Consider the following 20,352-nt stretch of genomic DNA (forward strand, 5'->3'; position numbering starts at 1 on the left):
AATAAATACTGATAATATACATATATTCCCAAGACCCATGGTTCTAAGACAGATATAGCTATAGATGTAGACAGTAAATAGATACATTTTTAAACAAGGTAGTACTAATTTTTTTAAAGGCAACAATCCAAAGAAAAGTACTTCCCTTTTTTGACTTTCAAAATTGTGTCAGAGTTTTAAAATGAATATATTTTTAGGAATTAGTTTTAAACTAGAATATAATGCTTAAACTTAAAGTCATCAAATTCAGTGACTTCCATGTAGTTTTTCTTCTAGAATTCTTCTAGAATTAGGTGTGGCTAGGTGGCTCAGTGAATAGAGCACCAGCCCTGGAGTCAAGGGGACCTGGGTTCTGATCCAGCCTCAGACACTTAACACAAAAACTACCTGTGTGACCTTGGGCAAGTCACTTCTTAACCACAATTGCCCTCCAAAAAGCAATAAAAGAAAAAAGAAAAAAAAGAATTCCTCTAGAATTCCTTTTTGATGTGGGAGAGGGATAATAATTAAGACCCTGCTTTACAGATTAATGAACAATCAAGCTTTTACTCTTCTTACTTTTTATTGTTAAAATATTTGCAGGTGGTGGAGACAGAATATTTATTATTGTTATCATTTGTTAGTATCACAAGATCGCAAAGTTAGAGCTAGATAGTCTAAGTCCCTCATTTTACTCAGGAAACTGAGACTTAGAGAGATTTAGTGGCTTGCCCATGGTCACCCAGCTAGTCCTAATCTAAATTCAGCTCCTCCAAATCAAGTGATCTTTCCACTGTACTGTGATGTTAATATTAAAGATATTGGTAACAACTCACATTTCTATACTGCTTTAAGATTTACAAAGCTCTTTCCTTATAATAGTCTATAAGTTAGACAGTCTGTTATTAGCCCTATTTAGAACTAATGAAACTAAGATCCAGAGAGATTTATTTGCTCCTAGTAACAAGTGTCAGAGCTAGAAATCAAAAGCAAGTTTTCAGCTCCTGAACCCATACAACACAGATTGTTTAAACTATGGTATACCAAATTCTCTCCAGTAATGAATTCTGGTATATAATGGCATTCATATTGCTTATTATTGTAGCACCATGAAAAGTATGCTAGTTTTTCATCTGGCCTTTTTATCATTCAAAATGTACTACTCACCAGAAACTCTGTGCAAATCAGAGACTTCCCTTTTGCTTGTCACTTCATACTGAAAGCCTGTAATCTTCCTACTAATGTCCTGTTGCGGGGTAGCCTCAACAAACAAAGCCCCTTGGTCAAGTTTGAAACAATAGACCTTTCTGGGGCTGTGGTCTCCATCTGCAATCAATAGCTTCAGTTCTCCATTCTTCTCCAAATAAATATTTGCTCCCATGGAGTCCTTGAATGGTTTGATGCAAATTTTTAAGTGTTTATTAGATAATGATACTGTGTTTGATTGAAGATTAATTATTAGTGCTCCAGTAGGATACATCCACTCAACAGATCCTTCAGAACAACGGAGGTAGACCTGTTCAACATCCTTCTTATGTGCCTCATGAGTCAGCCCACTGAGGAGAAAAAAGAAATGTTAACACACCAATGTTAACACAATTTTATATGAGAGTAGGAGAATGTTTTGATGACTATAATTTTGTCAGCTTTTGTGTTATTGTAGCAGAGCACTACATCAAGATCCTCAGAAAAGAATCCATGTATCTCTTTTATCATTCAGAGCCTATCTAATAACTAAGAGTCAGAAAGACTTGCAATACCCCAGGCTTGAGGTAAAGGAATAAGCCCCAAATGTGGGTGTTATTAGCAGGAATGAAGAAGGAAAGGTGAGGATTGAAGACATAGTGATTGATTAGGTTAAGACCAGAAGATGGTGTTACCTTTGACAGAAAGAGGGAAGTTTGGGGTGGATACAGGGGGGTGGAAAAGATGGATAAGGATAAACTCAGTGCTGCACATGTTGAATTTGAGGTATCTAGTTTTCTTTCTGGGATCAAGAGATCAAGGTCCTTTTTGTTTATTTATTCCCCAGTCACATGGATAAAAGAAGTTATTGTATTTTCAGATCCACTCTGAAAATAGGTTCATGTTTCTATCTTTAAAGCTAGTACATAACAAAAATGGTGTTATTGGTCACACAGGTGACAAAATTGAGATTTTGAAACATTTCCTTAATTGCTTGGGAAAGGAAGGGGGAAAGAAAAGAGAGTAAGCATTTATTAAGCACCAACTGTATACCAAGTGCTTTACAAATCTCATGTAATCCTCACTCTATTATTATCCCCATTATACAGGTGAGGAAACTGAGTCAGACAACAGTTAAGTGATATGCCTAGGATCACACCGCATTAAGTGCCTTAGACCAGATTTGACCTCAAGTCTTCCTGACTTCAGGGCCAGTACTCTATCTACTGTACCACCTAGATGCCATTTAGAAATATTCTAACCAATCAAAATCAATATAAATGGACACCATAAAGAGTAACCTATTTTCATATTTCACATCAAATAAAAATCAACATTGCCCATCAGTATTTGTTTCACTTGCTCTCAATATGCTGCTTAGGATGACTTATAAAAAGTTATAATAGGTATATTAAATTTAAAGTTGATTTTAAAACAATTTTAAATTGACAGGTTTCAACAGTATCTGTCAGCTGTTTTATACTCATAATGATAAATGGAGCAGCATATACAACAAAATGAACTATACATTCTTGGAATTTGGCCTAGTAAATTTTCTTGTGATAGCACATGCTACATATAATAAAGCCTCCATGTAGAAATAGCCTTCTGCTTTCTCATTTATACTAACATAAATTGCCTTGATGCCAGGCTTTCAGCTTGGCTGTCAATTCCAGTCATTCAGGAAGTAGAGAAAATTTTTAATTAGGCAGCCAATATACTGACAAGCTTCTAAAGGACCTTCCATTTAAAATAACTGGGGAATAAAAATTGCAATGTCAGGATTATCCATACCCCTGGAAGGTTTAAAAGAAAAACACAAACCTTTTTCATGTTTTTCTTTGTTAAGAATAGAAATGTAAAAAAAAAAGAACAAAACAATTTAAGAGTAGAAATGCATTCAGGAGTGTTCTGATAAATGTTTAGCAACCAACTCTCCCCCCCCCAAAAAAATTTTATGCTCCACATTTTAAGTTTAATCTGTATAAGCATTTTCTCTACTTAAGTCTAGAGATCTAGACAATCAACAAAATAATCAATTAAGTCTTGATTTGTAGTATTTGCTGATTTCCACAGTACATATGGTCACATTAAAAATGTAACAGTTGGGGGTGCCCATCAATTGGGGAATGTCTGAACAAGTTGTGGTATATGCATGTAATGGAATAGTATTGTGCTATAGGAAATGAGGAGCAGATGAACTTCATATTTACCTGGAGAGGCTTATACGAACTGATGCTGAGTGAGAAGAGTAGAACTAGGAGAAATTTGTACACAATTACAGACACAATGTATATGTGATAACCAACTTTGATAGACTGGACTCTTCTCAGCAACGCAGTGATAAAAAGACTCATGATGGAGAGAAATGTGTGCATCCAGAGAAAGAACTAGAAAGAACTGAGATTTTATACAGATGGAAGCAAAATACCTGGTCTACTCCAATTACAGTCTCCATTCTTCACCCATGCAAAAGTCCAGAGACTGCTTTATTCATGGATCTTCTTCTTTACCTAACCCAAACTTAAGCAGTATCAATTCTGGAAGTGGGGCCAGGGACAGAACCTCATTTGAAAAAATGGAACCTTTTTGGACGAAGAACCCTCTGGAAATCTGTCTCCAATTTTCAATGTCCAGTCCTATACTGGTCCTCAGAAGCCATCACCAATGAAGTCATGTAGGTCCAAACCACTAGAATTGCAGGGGATACGGTAGCCTTCAAGTCACCCAAATGGACCTTCTACTGATGAAAAGGAAGAAAAAATATCCAAAAATCCATAATCTCAATTTAAAAGACAGGAACATTGTTGACTCCCACAGGATTCTAAAGACCTCTTTTCATTTGGGCAAAGTTGCTCCCCTTGTGACCTATTGTTGTACAGAGTCATAATCATACTTTTTTTGCTTCCCATCTATTTCATACTCAAAATAGGAAACATGTTACACATTCACAATTCTGCTAAGGATCATATGTCTGGGGAGCAAAGCTTGAATCTTTCTATTGGAGGAAGATCTAAATAACTTCTCAAAGTAGTCAACTATAGCCAACTACTGATCTCTAGAACTGGATTTCAGGGGGTAGGGGAAATATCTATGTAGACTCTTTTCTATACATTTGTCCAAGATTTATTTTTTTTAAAGAGTAATAATTTTCCTATATAAACCAAAAATCTAGTAAATCTAGTAAAAAATAAAAATAATAGTTTATACAGTGGCATAATAATAATTTCCTCATAACTACACATACATAATTATATCATAGTCATAGAATTATGTATATGTATATATAAACATATCTCTATCTCTATCTATCTACATACATATGCCAAAAATTCATGCCCTCATTACCTTTTTTGGCTTTTTTTTTTTTTTTTGGAATGGGGCAAGTAGGGTAGATTTCGTGTTAAGTGCCTGAGGTCAGCACTCAGGCCCTCCTGACTCCAGGCCCAGTCTTCAATTCACTGCATCGTCTAGACGCTCTACTTTTTTTTTTAGATTACAAGAAATTTGGAGGAGCGTTCAAAGCAAATCTCAGTCCATCCCCTATCTTGTTCACTCAATCTCAAGCCCTTTTGGAAGTTGCTAATGCATGAGACAGTTGTCACACTTACTAAATTTTTGCTGGCAGAGTGGCGACAAAAGGGAAGGGCATGATACTTGAGCTACAGGATCCTAGCTAAATCCGATTATAACGACCAAAAACCCTTTACCCCAGGTGTCCCATCAGATAGTCTTAAAACAAGGCTAAACTGGAAAAGCTGGCTCTTCGGAGGGAACAAAAACTCTTTATTTCTTTTGTGGAACTCGCCAGTGAAGAATCTTAGTTTGGGGCCTGGAAATGCCGCCTTTAACTCTGCTCTGAAAATGGTAATCAGCAAGTCTCCCGCCCTAGCAAAGTCCCGGGGCGGGGGTGGAGGGGGGGGGAAGAAGTGAGAAAGGAGGGGGGGGGTCCATTGCAGAGAGAGGGCTGTGCGTGCCATACTTTCGTCTGACAAAAGTCACCTTTCCTTCTCACTCCACTCAGTTTTTTTTTTTTTCTAAGTCAACATTACCTCAATAAATGCCGCTACTTCTTCGAAGAAATGCATATCTGTCGCCCTACGCCCTCTCCTCTCCCTTGAGTCCCAAGTAGGGCAATAAACACAGGCTGGGGAAGCAGGCCAAGAGTAGAAACTAAGGAACGGAGCACAGCCTCGAGCCCAGAGTGATAGCAGAACTGAACAAAACTAGAGGCAGTCACAGTAATACAATGATGATGATGAGAGTACTGGCATTCCTAAGAACTTTATAATTATTACATTCACAGAGGGAGCAATCAAGAAGCCGCATTCCCAGAAGGGCTTCTTTTGTTCTAGTTAAAACATGGGTGTTTGAGGGTCTGCAGGAATTCGCCCGCCAAGAGAGTGGGGACCAGCTGGCCTGACTCTTTGTGTGCATCCCTGCCACCTCCGTCCCAGCGAAATTCCAACCAGACCACCTCATTTCCACTCAGACTCTACCAAATAGAGAGAAGAGGGAGATACAGGGGAGGAGCAGCTCCGGAACACAGTCGACTACTCATCCTTCCCTCTTTTCTGGGCTAAATGCCCAGGAAAGGAGAGAAGTGGGCATTCTCCTCCCTCAGAAGTGAAAGGGAGAAGGGTAAATCCTTTTCCCATTGCCATCTGGGAGGGGGTGGAAAGATAAAGAACTTCGTAGAAGGGTGAATTTAAGAGCGTCACGGGGGCTACCTCCTTACCTCCCTTTCCAGTTGCACATATTGCTGGAGTACTGTCCTGAGGTCCCTCTGCACAACAGCAGCAGAAGCAGCAGCAAGAGCAGCAGTACCAGCAGATGCTGCGAGATTGGCCAGAGCTGCCTTGCAGGTCCCCGGACCGCCAGCACTACGCCCACCATTGCCTTACCAGCCCCCAGCCTGGGGCTTGGGTCCACTTTCCCTCCAGTCCGCCCACCTCCCCTTTAAAAACAACTAAAATTCTCGATTCAGGCAGGGCGGTTGAGTCTGGCAAGAGAAAGAAAGGCAGAAAGGGTTCGCCTACATCGTAGAGCAGAAAGAGGGGATCAGGACTTGGGACAGCAGGGCTCCCCCAGTCAGATCTAACTTTCCCATCCAGGTTGCCGACCAAGTTGCTTCACTCACTCCCAGCAGCAAAGTTCCACTGAACTTTTTTAGGTCCTAAAGCCAGACTCCGGATGAGGGGCGGAGGCTCACTGAGAGTTCTCCTCCCCCAGCCCGTCCTTTTCTCTCTCCTCTCTCAGTTTCGCCCTGCTTAGTCTCCGCCCTCAGGCAGTCTACGTAGCTAAATCCAGTGGGCACTTCACCTCACCAGCTGGAACAGGGAGGGAAGATTATGACTAATTCCCCTCTTCTACTTGGGATCAGAAGGTAGAATTTATCGGAATCCCATTTTTTTCCTTTTTTCCTGAGCCCCACCCCTTTTCCACACTATCCTTCCCCACCGAAAGCTTCAGGAATTCTCTAATTTTTACTTCAGATCTATATCTGGCTAGCAGAGTCTTTGGAAAGCCCTGATAATTGTATCACCTATACGACGGAAGATATAGAAGAGGGGGGAAGTTCTGGATTTAGATTAAGAAGACCTGGCGTTCAAATCCTGTTTCTGCTACAAAATATCTGTATGAACTTGGGCAAGTCATTTCATCTTCTCAGTTTCTTCTTCTGTACTTACAGAAGAAATTGAACTAGATGATTTCTAAAATCCCCTATAACTCTGAAGGTAATTGCTGATATTTAAGTATACAAATTTTCAAAACTCTGTAAGAGAAATTATCTTAATACTCAAAACAACCATTTGAAGTAGGTAGTGGGGCGGGGAGGGAATTTAAAGAGTGGGGAACTCCCTTTGTGGAGATTCTCTCCTTTTATACAGATAAAAATCAGACCTCTTTTGTAACTTAAAATCAGAGAGAATGATGAGAATTCAAATAGTCAGTCAGAACATGAACCCAGGTCCTCCAGAATCTAAGGAAATCCTTTGTTTGCTGCCTCCAGATAAACTCCATGCTGTGTGCCTCTCATCCCTATTTTACAGATGAGGAAATTGAGGTTATTTGATCACACACCTTAAGTCCATCTTCACACTACTAAGTGTCAGAAGGAATATATATATACCTGAGTTTCTCCTTATTCCAAGGCTCATACTCTTTACATTGCATCAGGATGTCTCTCAAAAGAGGAGCAATTCTGGGGAAAATTTAGTGAATTGCAGTTTAAATATTTGACTTCTACATCGGACTGGTGTTTTAAAAAGGATTCTTCAGTGTGAAAAGTAAAGGCTACTAGAAGATACAATGAAAATTTATAGAATCACAAAGGATAAATATGGAGACAGATATAGAAATCTACCCTGTCCAGTGGGCTCCATTCATCTGAAACCATCATGATTACCATAGTGACATGGAAGGAGCAGTGCTCCTAATAAAAAGTTTAGCTAGGAGTTTAGGATTTCCTCTGGAGAATAAACCATTAGTGCAAGTAAATGTAGTAGCTTTGAACCAGTTTTTTCTGCTCATATTAACCATTATCTGATGGTGGCAAGTTCAGTTGTAGGATGATGTTCTGGGAGCAGTGATACTGACCAAGAAAGGCCATTAGGAATAAGCCTTAACTTCCCTGAGAGTGACAGAAGTCAGAATTTTATCTTAGAGTACTATATAGTAGTATAACCAATTCTATACTGAATAAAACAGAACAGTTTTGGTTAAAGCTTTATGATTGATGGCTATGGTAGTATTCCACTATGATTCTGGTCATTTGGGTCAGGAAAAACAAAACACCTTCTCTGCTAAATTTACATTCCATATACTCTGTCTTTATTCTCAATATATTACTTGGTGTATATGTTGTTTTCCCCATCAGAGTATAAACACATAGTTAAGTGCTTAATAAATATTGATTGATTGATTGGTTTTGATATAAAACAGGTACAACTTGTTCCAGATGCAACAGATATATCTATAGATATATAGAGATTGAATATACGAATATGGATATGGATATATGAAGAAAGAAACCTGTATCTGTGTGTTCAATGGAAAGACAGTTCAATGTATAAATACAGTACTAGATTTGGTGTCAACAAGATAAGGTATCACATATACCCATCACACTTATTGGCTATGTATGTACTTATGAACAAGTCAGTTACCAGCTCCAAGCTCAGTTTCTTCATCTGAAAAATGAGGATAATAATACTTTTAATAGCTACCTCACAGAGTTGTCAGGCTGAAATAAAATAGCATATGACTTTTATTATTCAACAGAAAGTGCAGGCTTAATTTAGAGCAGAGGTGTCATACTTGGTACACTGCCAGCCAAAGGTGGCCTACCAGATTCCCCAGTATAGTCAAATAAAAATACAATAAAACATAGATAAAATCACATTTTAAAACTAAGTCAATATGTGGCCTGCAAGGATTGTTATGAGTCAGTTATGGCCTGCATTTCTATTTGAGTTTCACATTCCTGATCTAGAGCATAAACAAGGAAGCTTTCAGAAATAGTGTACTGCATAGACTTCTTGCTTATAAAAGAGGATAGGAATAATTTTACCTACTACACAGTGGCCTACCAAACCAGAAATAAGACTTCCACAGTACAGTGGTATGCTAATTATTTAATAATTATGATATGGTTCCAGATGATGACAACAGTGGTTGTGTGTATACTTCCACTGGCACTAGACTTAGAACATCTGAACTTGACCAAATAAAACCAGATTGAATTAATTTCCATCTCCTCTTAGTTTTCTATCAGTTGTGTACTAGATTTTTTGCCATACACATGTATTTCATTGTTCTTTTTGGTTGTGTTTTTAATTCTTTCATTTATAAGAATGAATATTACTCCACGAAAACTTCAAAAGTTGTAGATCTTAAAGACATTGAATTAGTTGTTGGTGTGGACAGTCAAATGTTTCACAAATCATTTATCCACTGCTGAGTGAAAAGAGCAGAACCAGGAGAAATTTGTACACAATTATAGACACAACATATGTGTGATGACCAACTTTGATAGACTGGACTCTTCTCAGCAATGCAAGGTTATAAGTCAACTCCAAAAGACTCATAATGGAGAGAGATGTCTACATTCAGAGAAAGAACAAGAAAGAACTACCTGCTCTCTTTCTTTTTCTTGTTTAGTTTTGTTTCCTCTTTCCCATTGTTCATTCCATCCAATACAATCCTGCTTTATAATTTGACCAATGTCTAATGTGAAAGCATTTGGAGATCCCATACTTGATTGTATACCACCATAGGGGGGAAGGAGAGGAAGGGGGAGAAAATGTGAAACTCAAGGAATTGTGGAACTGAATCTTATAAAATAAAATTAAACAAACAAATTAATAAAGACCAAAAAAAAACCCCAAATGATTTATCCACAAGAAAAAAAATATCATTTACACCAAGGCACTAGGGAAAGTGTGGTAAAATAAATACAACAGTAACAAGAACTGATGAACTCTACAAAGTGCCATAGGCTTCTTGAAGTTGGAAGAACACCAAGAAAACAAGTAAAAAGATAGGAACTAACCTAATATGAGGAGGAAAAAACATTTATCAACAAGATCATACAAAGACTTGGTGGAAAAATAAAAGTAATTTTTACTAATGACACTCATTTTTTCTTTCAATGTTTAATGTACTGGCAATGTTTAGTGTTCTGGCAAATTTCCATCAATTGGCTCTGCTCTCAAGTGAACATGGAATGTTCAAATCTCTTGGTGTAGGAAACAGGAGTCTGTCCTCATTGTGACCCAGGAATAGATTGATGAAAGGGGCCTCTAGTGTTGCTTTTCCTAGAGGTATTTGGTGGTGCAGTGGAGGGAGCACTGGATCTGAAGACCTGAGTTCAAATCCAGCTTCAGATGCTTACTAGACCCTGAGAAAGTCACTTAACCTCTTTTTTCTCAGTTTCCTCAACTGCAAAATTAGGATAATAATGGCATCTACTTTGCAGCATTATTTTGAGGATCAAATAAGATGATATTTGTAAAAGTGCCTGGGATGTTGTGAGCACCAAATAAGTACTTATTCCCTTCCCCTTAACTAAATACATTGACAAGTTACATCTAAATTCAAGTTAGTGATAGATTATTTAGCCTTTGATGAAAGGAAACAATCAATCAAATTTATAGTTTCTTGATGTCATTAGCAAATGTGTCAAATTTAAGAAACAAACATATCATTAGTGATTTTCCAAGTTTAAAGGACATGCATATATCAGTACTTATTTACCACAATGTGAGGATGGGGCATACAGAACACATATCATTGCCAAACTACATTACTTAAGTCCTTATTACAGAGAAACAACTTACTTAGTCACGAAAATGAAGGCCTAAAACAAAATGTTGTTGATCATCCGAAATTAACATATACAAATTTATACGCTATACAAAATTATATCAAAACTGCTGTCAGAAACATGAGTGAGCTTAGAATATCTGAATATCCTGATCAAGCTGCAATTGGTCCTTCCTCTTTACAATCTCTACAGAAATTAGCTGCCAAATCTCCAGGCCCAGAAACTAGTCTAGATTCTATATTTAGTTTGCAAGAAAAGCAAGACCAAGGAAGGTTAAATACACATGGATATAAATGGATTAAGGAGAATAAAGAAGTAATAGAGTAGGTAGGTGACAAGGTAAAGAAAGAAAATGTAAATGGATTAGAGTATTAAGCAAATTGACAGAATGGTTAATAAATGGGGTAAACTGATGAAATGTATAGGAGCCTGAAATATGGCTAAAAGGGATAAAAGTATGGCTATGAAGTTCTTTGGATAAAGGAAAAAGATTTGAATGGGGTTGTGAAATTATTAAAAACCTCTTCTACAACAATTAAAAAAAAACTGAGTGAGAAGCCAAGGAAAAGTTACGAGTCATTTTTCCATCCCAGGCCAGCTTAGGAAGAGAGACAGCTGACCAGGAGCATTGTGCATCAATGGAAGTGGCACTCTACTCTGGCAGTGGCAGCAGTGATGTGGAGGAGCCCAATGCCCAGGGATGATAAGGAGATTGAATATTTTGGCAGAGATCCTAGGGAAGACCGATATTACCACTGGAAACTGGAATGAGTGCCATATAACAGCTCTGTCACCCATTGCCCAGTTTCAGATCCTAGTTCCAAGGCAGAGAGAAATGGTCACAATCTCAAAGGGAGCAGAGGCCCTACCTATGAGCACAGAAAAAACCAGGAGAGTAATGAATTTGCACCATCTTAGAAGCACCAAAAAATTTACAGGCCCTTATGCTGAGCTGTGAAAACAGCAGGACATAAAAGACAGAAGTTTAGGTTGGACATTTCCTCCCAGATATGAGCAGAGTCCAAGACAACAATGTCCAAAGTCAATAAGAAGGCTGGAAAAATGATCAAATAACAATAAGAAAATATTCTGACCATCAAAGGGTGTTAGGGTGACAGGGAAGATCAAGACACAAAATCAGAAGAAGACAATGCCTTGAAAACATCTACAAACAAAGCTTCAAAGAGAAATCCAGATTGAACACAAGTTATTTTGGATTAAAAAAAGTTAATTGGACAAAATTAGTTTTAAAATAAAATAAGAGTTGTTGTTTTCGTTGTTTGTACTTTGTTTTTGAAGAGGACCATAAACCATGACCTGCGAGTGAATTGGATTTAAATGAGAGAAGATTGTGCAAAGTCACCAGCCTCACTTTCTCCCAGGAACCATCTGGATCAGAGGAAAAATGGGGAAATAATGAGAACTATGCAAGAAAATTATGAAAAGAGAATGCACACATGAGCAACTTTCCACAGGACTGCTGCTGTGAACAGCTTTTAAGATTCTGATTACACAGTATAGTGAGCTCTATAGTCAATAAAAAATCAGAGCAAAATATTCACAGAAAATCAAGGTACAGCATTCACAATGTTACAGCTTATCCCAGAAAATCAAAATACAGCATTCACCATGTCACAACTCAACAACTTATCACGAAAATGGTCACATAGTTTTCACCAAAGTGGTCACATAGTTTTAAACAAAGTACATTCATTTAGTCAATCACAAAATCCTTAATTCAATTACAATGTACAAAAGTCAAAGTTCTCCACCCCTAAGTTATAATAAATTATAATCTTCTCAGTCAGTACACAGTATCCAAGTAAAGTCTTCTTTCAGCTTGACTTGAGGCTGTCTCTCAGCTTCCATGGTCCCAGCTCCAAATGTCACCTGGGTTCAAAGGCAGGTAGCTCCCAGTTCCTTGTATAGCTCCTTATTCAGTTCTTTGTCCAGTTCCCATTCCATATCGAAGTTCACAGTGTTCAGTCCACCTCAAGTCCTTCACAGTTCCTGTTTCTGGGAAAACAAAGCTTGACAGAGCCACAGTAATATTTGAGCACATTGCTGGCGCCATCATCAATTCACTATCTGCCTCTGAAATCAACTCAGACCCACCAACAAGGTCTGGGAACTCAACACAAATCATCAGTATAGAAATCAACACAGACACACAAACAAGGTTCAAGAGGTCAGCACAAATCATCAATAAAGTCCCAGGACCTCCAAAACCCTCCCTCCAGGATTTCTGTAAACATACAACCAGAAAATCCTTATATATGGTCATTAGCTCCTCCCCTTCCTGTTGCAGAAGTTCATAAGATCTGGGGTTCACCGGTTGTGGGGTTCACATGTTCTGCTTCTTAATAGACTTGCTACATCAAGGCTCAAAAAAACTTGAACTGAAACAAGGTGTTAATTCGATAGCTGAAACAAGGTGTGAATGACTTCTGTGCTTGCCATTACAACAGTTCAGTAAAAGAAGTACAAAAATACTCAAGAAAATCCTTAAAAATTAAAATTGTTCAAGTGGAGGCTAACAACTCCATGAGACATTGAGAAATAATAAAAAAGTCAAAAGACTGTAAAAATAGAAGAGAATATAAAATATTTCATAGTAAAATTTTTAACCAGGTGACTACAATTCAAATGTAAGCATGTATAAGTCCTTAAAAAAAACAAGAATGAAAATCTCAACCATGAGAGTAAAGTTGACTTATATGGTGACTTGCCTGGAGATGGTAATGTTTATGTTTCTGTCACTGCTCAGATTCAGAATCAGGAATCTCCTAGTGTAGAAACTCCTTCTACTAATGTTGATCTGTAATTTTTCTTAAACTTTTAGTTCTAGAGTTGCCTGAGACACTGAAAGGTTAAGTAATTTGCCTATCTTCCTTGCTCACAGGATGCCCCACCCCCCAAAAAAATTCCCTGAGGTTAGGAATTGGTTCACTTTTGCCTTTGTATCTCTAGCACCTAGCACAGTTCCTTATCACAAAAAAGTACTTGATAAATGTTTCTTGATTGATTATCAGATTTCCTTTAGGAGTATCTCTTTGTAATTTCTGTGGAGGCTATAGAGAGGAAGGACCAATTAGGAGACTAGTACAATTACCAAGAAAGAGGTAATGAGGATTTAAACTAAGTTTGTGGCGCTGTGTGTGTGTGTGTGTGTGTGTGTGTGTGTGTGTGTAGAAAGAAAAAATTTCTTAGCCAATTGCTTTCCCATTTCCACTCCCCACTGATTAAAACTGTTGACATTCCAGATAACATCTTGAACAAAGATTTTGTGCTCACATATGGCAATGAAGGCTCCAAAATGAATGGAATGACATATGTGAAGACAACAGAATTAGTAGAATGATTTCCCTCAAAGACTTTATGAGGCATCAGCTTCTTCGGGGTATCACCACTCTTGCTTACTACCTCCAGCTTCTTGCATGCCTTCTGTTGTCTTCCCTTTCCTCAAGACCTCAGTCTGAGCTAGGAAGTTGACTAGAAAGATCTTGTGATGAAGGTCATTCTGGACTGGATACTTGTCTGAACTGGGATGAGAAAGTCACAAGGAATTATTTGGGTACCCTGGTGAATAAACTGTTAGAAAGCACACTGTCTACCCACATAATGGGATAGACAATATTGTAGACAATCTGGGTTCCTGACTTTGTGATGTATTTCCCATTACACTCCATGTCACCCTGCTAAAAGTAGGCAGCAAAGCAGTACATATACTGGTCCTAGTGCAGCAAGACATGAGTCACATCCAAAACAGTTAACGTATCAGATGGTTAGCATAGCAAGTAGTATGGGAGCATTCTGCTCCAGTGGGATAGTGAGGAAGTGATTTTCTATTCAGTGAACACCAAACAACAGCTACTCTAAGTTATCCAAACTAATATGCAGGGAGATAGAGAAGTCAATAGTTGAACATAACGAGTAACATCAATCAACCCACTCCCAGAATTCAAACATGTTTTGAACATCCAAACTCTTGAGCTTTTGGTTCATCGATAGACAAGGTCACAAAGTGCTTTGCCACTTTTGCTCTCTGAAGAAACTGCTCTTTGGTTGTCTCTGTATTGGCTGTCACCACCTGGGTGGTGAATATCTTTGAGGCAATGATGAAGAGGGAAATTTCCAGGTTAAGTTCGGTGGGGTCTTGGCAATATGGGTAACATCACCATCACTGGAGAAAAACTAGATATGAGGACATCCTTTGGAGTGGGACTTAAGGGCTTCTGTAACCATCAGAGACTCAGCCAGAACCTCCAGTGCCAATATTAATCACATCTGTAGTTGTCTTCCTGGTGTGGCTTTGCTACTTTCCATCACAGATATGCTGACAGAATGCCTATATTTATTCACCTCTGGTACCATGTATTTGCCCTCCAGCAGCATGATTTTATTGGAGCGATTCCCATAGTGTCACACGGAGCATAGTCTGGTTGTCTGTGAAACTGATCTTCCCCTTGGACATTTGTTCCCCAACATCTTCAGGATTTAGCTTCATCTAACATCTTCTGCAATGAAGTTCTTGAATTATTCCACAAGAGTCTGTCCATTTCTGGTGCTGAGATTCAGGCTGAAGTGACTGAGGTAGTAGTGGTCTGCCTTGAAAGCACTCTGCAGGTCGAACTCCTTGTGGTGCCACTGACTACTGTCTTGAAATCTAGGTTGCTGAGCACAGCCATGGCAAGGACATGGATGACTTGGAGAGATATAGCATGAATCTGGATTACTCTGAGGTTGACAAATGTCCTTAAAAGACTTTTTATCACTGTGTAGTAAGCCAACTCTTATAAAGGTTTCTGGCACAGGCCCTGAAATGCCTCCATCATTCTGGGAAATAATCTCATCAGACAGCAACATGGATATTGTGCATACTTTCTCAAGATTGAGCCCTCTTGAGGAATCTCTTCTTTACATGTTTATCTATGTTATAGTTGTAGCAATATTTACAACAACGGTGGAGTTGGGTTTTTTTTAGTAGATTTACATTTTAGAAATAAATACTGGCCTCAAGATTCTTTGTAAGAAATAAGTAAGACCCAGTGAAGATGCAGACAAGCAAAACATTCAGGGTGAGCTTCTAAGTTAAAACACCAAAAACCATACTCTGAGTGTTCCTTGTGTTCCATTAAAAATAAGGAATTAATCTCATGAGTCATATATTTTGTGAGAAAACATCATGGGATCAAATGCCCAAAGAACCTGTAAATTAGTGATCTGTTTCACTAAGAACCTGGGCTAGACTATGGAAATGGCCTTAAAGTTTAATGCACTAATGGAGGCCATCTAAGACAAAACAAAATACCAACAGTAACAATGAATGATGGTAAGATCTGAGCTGCTGGAACAAACAGGGAGATAACTTCTTATAAGGGACCTCACAACATGTTTTCAATTCTTCAGCTGGGCACTAGGCCAGTGACAGACTAGTTAATTGCAGCTGTTGATCCAAGCTGGCTCAAAAGACAAAAAATGGTCTAGTTGGACTAACTAGTCTAACTCTTCTCATTTTTATTATTAATAATAATTGTTAGTAGCAACAGCAGCTAGCACTTAATAGTTCTTTAAGGTTTGGTAAATGCTTTACAAATATTATTTTATTTTAACCTTTACAACAGCCCTGGGAGGTAGGTATCTTCATTTTACAGATGAAACAATGAGACAGAAGTTAAGCAACTTGTCCAGGGTCACACAACTAGTAAGTGTCTGAAGCTGGATTTGAATTCAGGTCTTGTAGACTATGAGCTTTATTTTTCTGCCTTCATTTTGTAGAGAGAAAAACTGAGGTCTAAACATGGTTAAGTGACTTGCCTAGACACCTACTACCTGTACTATATAACCAAAACTTATATAAGATTCCTGAAACTGATACTCTTGCCTCACTGATTTTTTATTCAGTGGTGCCTGCACTCTGACCATTAAAAAACAAAATGCAGTTTTGCTGTTTCTGCCTTATTGACTACGACTGACAGCAGTACCTAATCAATGGTTCTTTGGACAATTTTTGCCAAAATTATTAGCAGTCCCAGATGAAGCTGACTAGAATGGATCAAGATTGAGTTTTAACTCAGATACCCTCCAGCAGGTGCAAGGTAATATTATCTAGGGAGATTTCTGGGCAGAAAAAATCAACTGACAAGTAAAGTCACTCTCCTATCTAGAAAACTGTGGACACGGGTTAGTGTACTGTGTACTTTTATCTATTACGGACCCATCAAGGAACAAATTCCTTGCAGTCAAGGTGAAAATGTCTGCAATGAGGACACTGGAGAAGGAATGAACTGAGGAAAGAATGAGGAGGACCAGAGGGGGTATATGTCCAAAACCAGTTCATTCTTATCAGATAATTCTTCTTGACCTAATTTCCATTTTCTAGAATTTCCAATTTTTCCCTCAATTTTATCAAATAAATTGGGGTTTGAGGGTTATCAAACACTAGACTAGTAGGTTTTTTATGTGTATGTAATCTGTTCCACTGATGTAAAACCAGGCAGAATGAAAGTTCATCTGCCACTTTACTCTTTGGAAAGTTATCTGTGTAACCCTGATGTAGGAGAATTTACTGATGTAAAAAAATATATACATGTGACCATAACCATAAATGTATATTAAATGTTTAAATTTATACTAATATATTTGTAATTAGAATTATTTACTTACTCTAGAAAGCAAAGATCTTTGCTATGTTTTAGAACCATAATTAATGGCAATAGCTGAGATTTTCATAACACTTTGCAAATAATACCTTACTTAAGTCTCAAAAAAACAGGTTTTATTATCTTCATTTTATAGATGAGGCAACTGGGGCTGTGAGAGGTTAAGTGATTTGTCAGAAGTAGGATTTGAATCCAGGTATTCCTGTATGCATTATACCGTGCACTATAACCCTAACCCTTGTGTGTTCACTGATATTTGCAGTAGAAGATGAGAGGGAAAATGGGCTTTTTTAGAATGGCTAATGTTTCCCTACTAAAATAGAGTCAAATCACAGCAGTACTGTATTGCTAAGAAAGTGCAGGACACTTTTAGTGATCTAAAAAACCCACATGTGAAAATTTAAATTCCAGGTCTCGAGATGGTGGAATAAGTGGAAGCAGGACATCATAGTTTTCTCACAATTGCTTCATTAAAGATTAAAATAAAAATTGAACACAAAATTTAGAAATAATCAAAAAATTCAAGGAGAAACTTCAGTAAATGCATTTTTGCCGACCCATATATGCAAAAAGAGACAGTGAGAAGCCTGTAGGCTGTAGGAAAAGGTCTACTTTCTTTCCTCTCATTCTTTTAATTCTCGACAGTTTGACTTCTGACCTGATCTTTCAACCAAAACTGCTAAACTAATGGCCTTTTTTCTGTATTCAAACTTCTTAAACTGTCATCAGCCTTTGAAACTGTAATTTTCCTTATTCTCTTTAAGTTTTGTAGGGAATACTACTTGATCCTTGTTCTCCTCCTTCCTCTCTGTCTCTTCTTCTTAGTCTCCTTTTCTGGATCTTCATTCAGGTCATACCAGCTAAATGTGGATGTCCCACAGGGTTCTCCCACTATAAATCTTTACTTGGTAATCTCATCAGCCACAGTGCCTTAAATTATCATCTGTATGCTTATAATTCTCAAATCTAGCCCTAACCTATCTGCTGACCTCTAGTCTTAAATCTCCAATTACTTACTGGCCATCTCAAACTGGGTATCTTAAACTCAACATTTTCAAAACTGTATTCATTATTTTTTCCCAAAAATTCTACATTTTTCCTAAATTGCTTCTTGAGCATGGTGCTACTATGGTCCCAGCCACCCAGATCCCCAAACTAGTTATCATCTTTGATTCTTCATTGTCTTTCACTACCCTTATCCAATTTGTTGGCAAGGCCTGTCAGCTGCACCTCTGTAACATCTCTTGCATATCCCCCCTCTTATACTCTGACACTGCAAGTCTGACTATGTTTTCTCCTAATCAGTGCACTTCGATGGTTCCCAATGATAATCATTTAAAATCATTTGAGCCACAATAAGGACCAAAACCTGAATTAATCAACCGGACCTTCTTTGCTTTGCTCTAAAAATGCCTTTTCCTGTGTCAGCAACTTTAAGACCGGATAAAGCTGAACAGGAGCATTCTTCTTTGTAAACACTAAAGAATTGGAGGCCTAGGAGAAGACATTGTCTTGAATAGTGGAACTTTTTTATCTTGGTGTCCTATAGACATATGCCATATAGAGGAAACAGATATGCTGGGAATGTAATTTCTTTTTTTAATCAATTATTTGTTGTTTATTCAGTATTTAGGGTTAGTATGACACTTGAGGAATTGAAAGCATGTTTGACATATACAGATCTTTTTATATAATATGGAAATTTACAACTAATGATATAGAGAGACAAAATCAGGTCCTCTGGAAATGTGATACAATGAACTATGCTGTAGAGCTCTAATGGAGGGGAGCACAAAGGTAATCAATAAAGGATTACTCCTGTATGGTGTTTTGTATCCAGAAGTGTTGTCTTTTGGACCTACAGGAACTTGTAGCACCTACATACAAGGCAGGTAGTTTATATACCTGTGGGACACTGGCTCTGCTTGACACCAACTACTGAGACTATGCAAGTCAACTTCAGCATCATACAGAAACAACAACAGGGTTTAAAAAATAGTAGTCACACTGTACTATTCCCCATTTCCAACTTTATGAAGAAACTAGAGTATGTTCATAGATTTTACATTTCTGGTGTTCAATCACTAATCAGAGGAAGGATTTGACCTATTTGAAAAGCACATCATATGTAACTCCTTAACCACTGTCATATTCCCTTGATGACAGCACATTTAAAAGATTTCAAAATTGCAGCTCCTTCTGGATTCCCACAAGAGTATCTGCAATCTTCTTTAAATGTCTCTCCTCCTCCAGATTCAGGTTTACCTTCACCATATCTGAAACGCCATTCTGTCCCAACATGCATGGGACAGTAGGGAAGACATCTTCATTTATGCCATATAGGTCCTTAATCATGGTAGAAATTGAATGCATTCTCCTAAGATTCTTCATAATGCTTTCTGGCAGATCTGCCACAGACAAGGCCAGCACTTTCAATCACCTGTTTATGAACATCTTTCTAATTCTCTGAATCAGCATGAGTTCCCAATTGATGATGAAGATTCTTCAGAGACACACTGGCAACATTCACACCACTCCACACAGGAACACTGGAGTCTCCACATTACTCAAGGATCCATCCATGACAACTTGAAGAACTGACACCATCTCTCCCCTATTAGGTAATAGAAATGGGAAGAATTAAGATTTCAACCACTTCCAATAACATGGATTTCAGGCAAGTCACTTAGCTTCCAGGCCACATATGTCAAAATATCCACTGGACTGGAAACAATAAGCAGTTTGCAGTTAGGGCTGTATTTAACAATATTGGGAATGATGAATTTAAAGGTATTCACATTAAGCTGGACCAAATTAAGATGACTTTCTCCCTCCTGTTGACATGCCCCAGCCATAACAGTGACCAGTTTTTAGTTTGCAGTCAGTGTTTGCCAGAAACAATTGCTGTTGTTTTGAGGAAAAGGTTGGCATGTGGAGATCCATCATTTCTCCCTTTAGTTTGTCTTCTATTACATCAACCAACACAAGTTCATCAGTTAAATACTTTGTTAAGATATGGCACATGCTATGCCAACTGCACCAATGCCAACCACAGTGATCTTGTTCTGGGGAACATGGTCTTCCTTTAAGACATTAAAAATCAGCTGATCCTTAACAGTAGATACCATTTTGAGGGATATTGAGGTTGCTGGTCAGGTTGCAAAAGTTCTGAGTTTTACGTGAGACTGCCACTCCCAG

The 20,352-nt window shown here is 38.1% G+C and overlaps 1 protein-coding gene and 1 pseudogene across 7 annotated transcripts in view; both read right to left on the reverse strand.

The window, feature by feature from the left end:
- METRNL (meteorin like, glial cell differentiation regulator) overlaps positions 1 to 6,396 on the reverse strand; it is a 31,144-nt gene extending 24,748 nt beyond the window's left edge. Inside the window, exons 1-3 of one of the 7 annotated variants that reach the window (XM_069076636.1) lie at positions 6,204 to 6,339; positions 3,596 to 3,904; positions 1,147 to 1,535 (exon numbers count right to left, since the gene is read on the reverse strand). In XM_069076636.1, coding sequence (XP_068932737.1) covers positions 1,147 to 1,459 — 313 coding nt within the window. In that variant the 5' untranslated portion in view covers positions 1,460 to 1,535; positions 3,596 to 3,904; positions 6,204 to 6,339. Of the gene's footprint in view, positions 1 to 1,146; positions 1,536 to 3,595; positions 3,908 to 5,902 lie in introns of all 7 variants that reach the window. The other 6 variants (XM_069076635.1, XM_069076634.1, XM_069076637.1 and 3 more) reach the window with 6 other exon arrangements.
- A 7,229-nt stretch (positions 6,397 to 13,625) lies between these two features.
- On the reverse strand, positions 13,626 to 14,999 carry LOC138152798 (glucose-6-phosphate isomerase pseudogene; annotated as a pseudogene).
- Positions 15,000 to 20,352: the final 5,353 nt, after the last annotated feature.

The sequence above is a fragment of the Petaurus breviceps genome, unplaced genomic scaffold (genome assembly GCF_028583685.1).
Source record: "Petaurus breviceps papuanus isolate PSGF00001 unplaced genomic scaffold, PetGlider_PUasm1.0 90925, whole genome shotgun sequence".
In the NCBI taxonomy this organism is placed as follows: domain Eukaryota; kingdom Metazoa; phylum Chordata; class Mammalia; order Diprotodontia; family Petauridae; genus Petaurus; species Petaurus breviceps.